The 1,385-nt window shown below is 51.0% G+C and overlaps 1 protein-coding gene across 1 annotated transcript; it reads right to left on the bottom strand.

The window, feature by feature from the left end:
* Nucleotides 1–553: 553 nt before the first annotated feature.
* Nucleotides 554–1,084, bottom strand: LOC118573645 (ferritin heavy polypeptide-like 17). The gene has a single exon (XM_036173924.1). It carries the CDS (start codon nt 1,082–1,084, stop codon nt 554–556), a length of 531 nt encoding a protein of 176 aa, XP_036029817.1.
* Between the last annotated feature and the right edge of the window lie 301 nt (nt 1,085–1,385).

The raw sequence follows: 1,385 nt of genomic DNA, 5'->3' as shown, positions 1-1,385 counted from the left end.
CCTGACCCTGACTTGACCCCCAAGCCAAAAACTAGGGCCAAGCAACAGAATCCCACCAATCACTAAGCCAAGATCAGGCCACAAAAAAAAATCCCAATTCCAGGCCATGCTTGAAAGCTCCACCCCCTCCGTCATCCCAAGATACTTTGTATAAATTTTGCCTTCTTTTCTTCAGTTACCTGCTGCTTCTTCCCTGATTAGAGGCAGCCACCCTCCTGGTTTTTTCCCTCCCGATAAATCTCGTGTGAAGTTTGTTGTTCGGTGTGCCTTGGCTCCCCATTGCCAGGATACCTTTCTCTTCAGAGCTGTAACACTTGCATTGGGGAGACCTTCCCCTCAGTGGAGCAGAGGTCTAACACTTCTGTTGAGAAGCCTTTTCCCTTCCAAGCTAATGATAAGCGGTTACTCATCAACTTGATACTTTAATTTTGCTGAAAACAAATTTATTTCAAACAACAGTGAACTTGCTTCAGAAGCAACAGGAACATCAGATGTAATTACCAGAGGATGAACCCCTGGCAGTGGGGACATCCAGTCCAGTCCACTTGAGCCTTTAGGACAGGCTGAGCTTGTCCAAGAGGTGTTCAGCCAAGCCGTTGTCTGGATCCTCCATCTGGCGCAGACTGCTCAGATTGCTGCTCAGCTCCTTCAGAACTTGGACCTGCTCATCCAGACAGTGATTCTCTAGGAAGTCGCAGAGGAAGGTGCTGCCTTTTCCCTTGGCCAATTCATGCAGGTTCAGCAGGCTCTGGTTGGTGGTCATCTCCATGTGGAGGGCACACTCCATAGCGTGGATGCCCCCATGCCAACTGTTGCGGTCCGGTCTTGGGATGTTATGAAGAACGATGCTGCCTCCACATTTATTCTGCAGGAACATGAACATCTCGGCACTGGCCTTGCATTTCTGTGACTTGCTCAGGAAGAAACATTTTAAGTTCTCCAGGGCCACGTCATCACGGTCAAAGCAGGAGGCCATAGACAAGTACACAAAGGAGGCATAGAGCTGCTGCTGGATGTGGGTGTTGACAGCGTCCTCGCAGTCGTGGTCATAGTTCTGTTGCACTTTCGAGGACGCTTCAGCCATGGCGGGCGCTTGAACACAATAGTCTCAGCAGCTCCTGTACCTACTCAGATGACAGGGCGAGAACGCACAGTCCCTGAGTTCAGAAGACAGGAAGACCCCCCCCGCCAGAGCGCAGCCGGAAGGCCTCAGGTGGCTCTGAGGAAAGCCTGAGGCAGCAAGACGGAAATGAGTATTGGTGCCTGGTGATGACGTCATTTCAGCGTCAGGGCTTATAAGGGGGGAGGGGTGGGTCAAGAGTGCTGATTTCCATAGCAATAGGGCCTGATGGGCCTTGACTGACCTACACTATACGTTTTAAAGG

Source organism: Onychomys torridus, chromosome X (assembly GCF_903995425.1).
Source record: "Onychomys torridus chromosome X, mOncTor1.1, whole genome shotgun sequence".
Lineage (NCBI taxonomy): Eukaryota > Metazoa > Chordata > Mammalia > Rodentia > Cricetidae > Onychomys > Onychomys torridus.
This window is presented reverse-complemented; position numbering and strand designations above follow the sequence as displayed.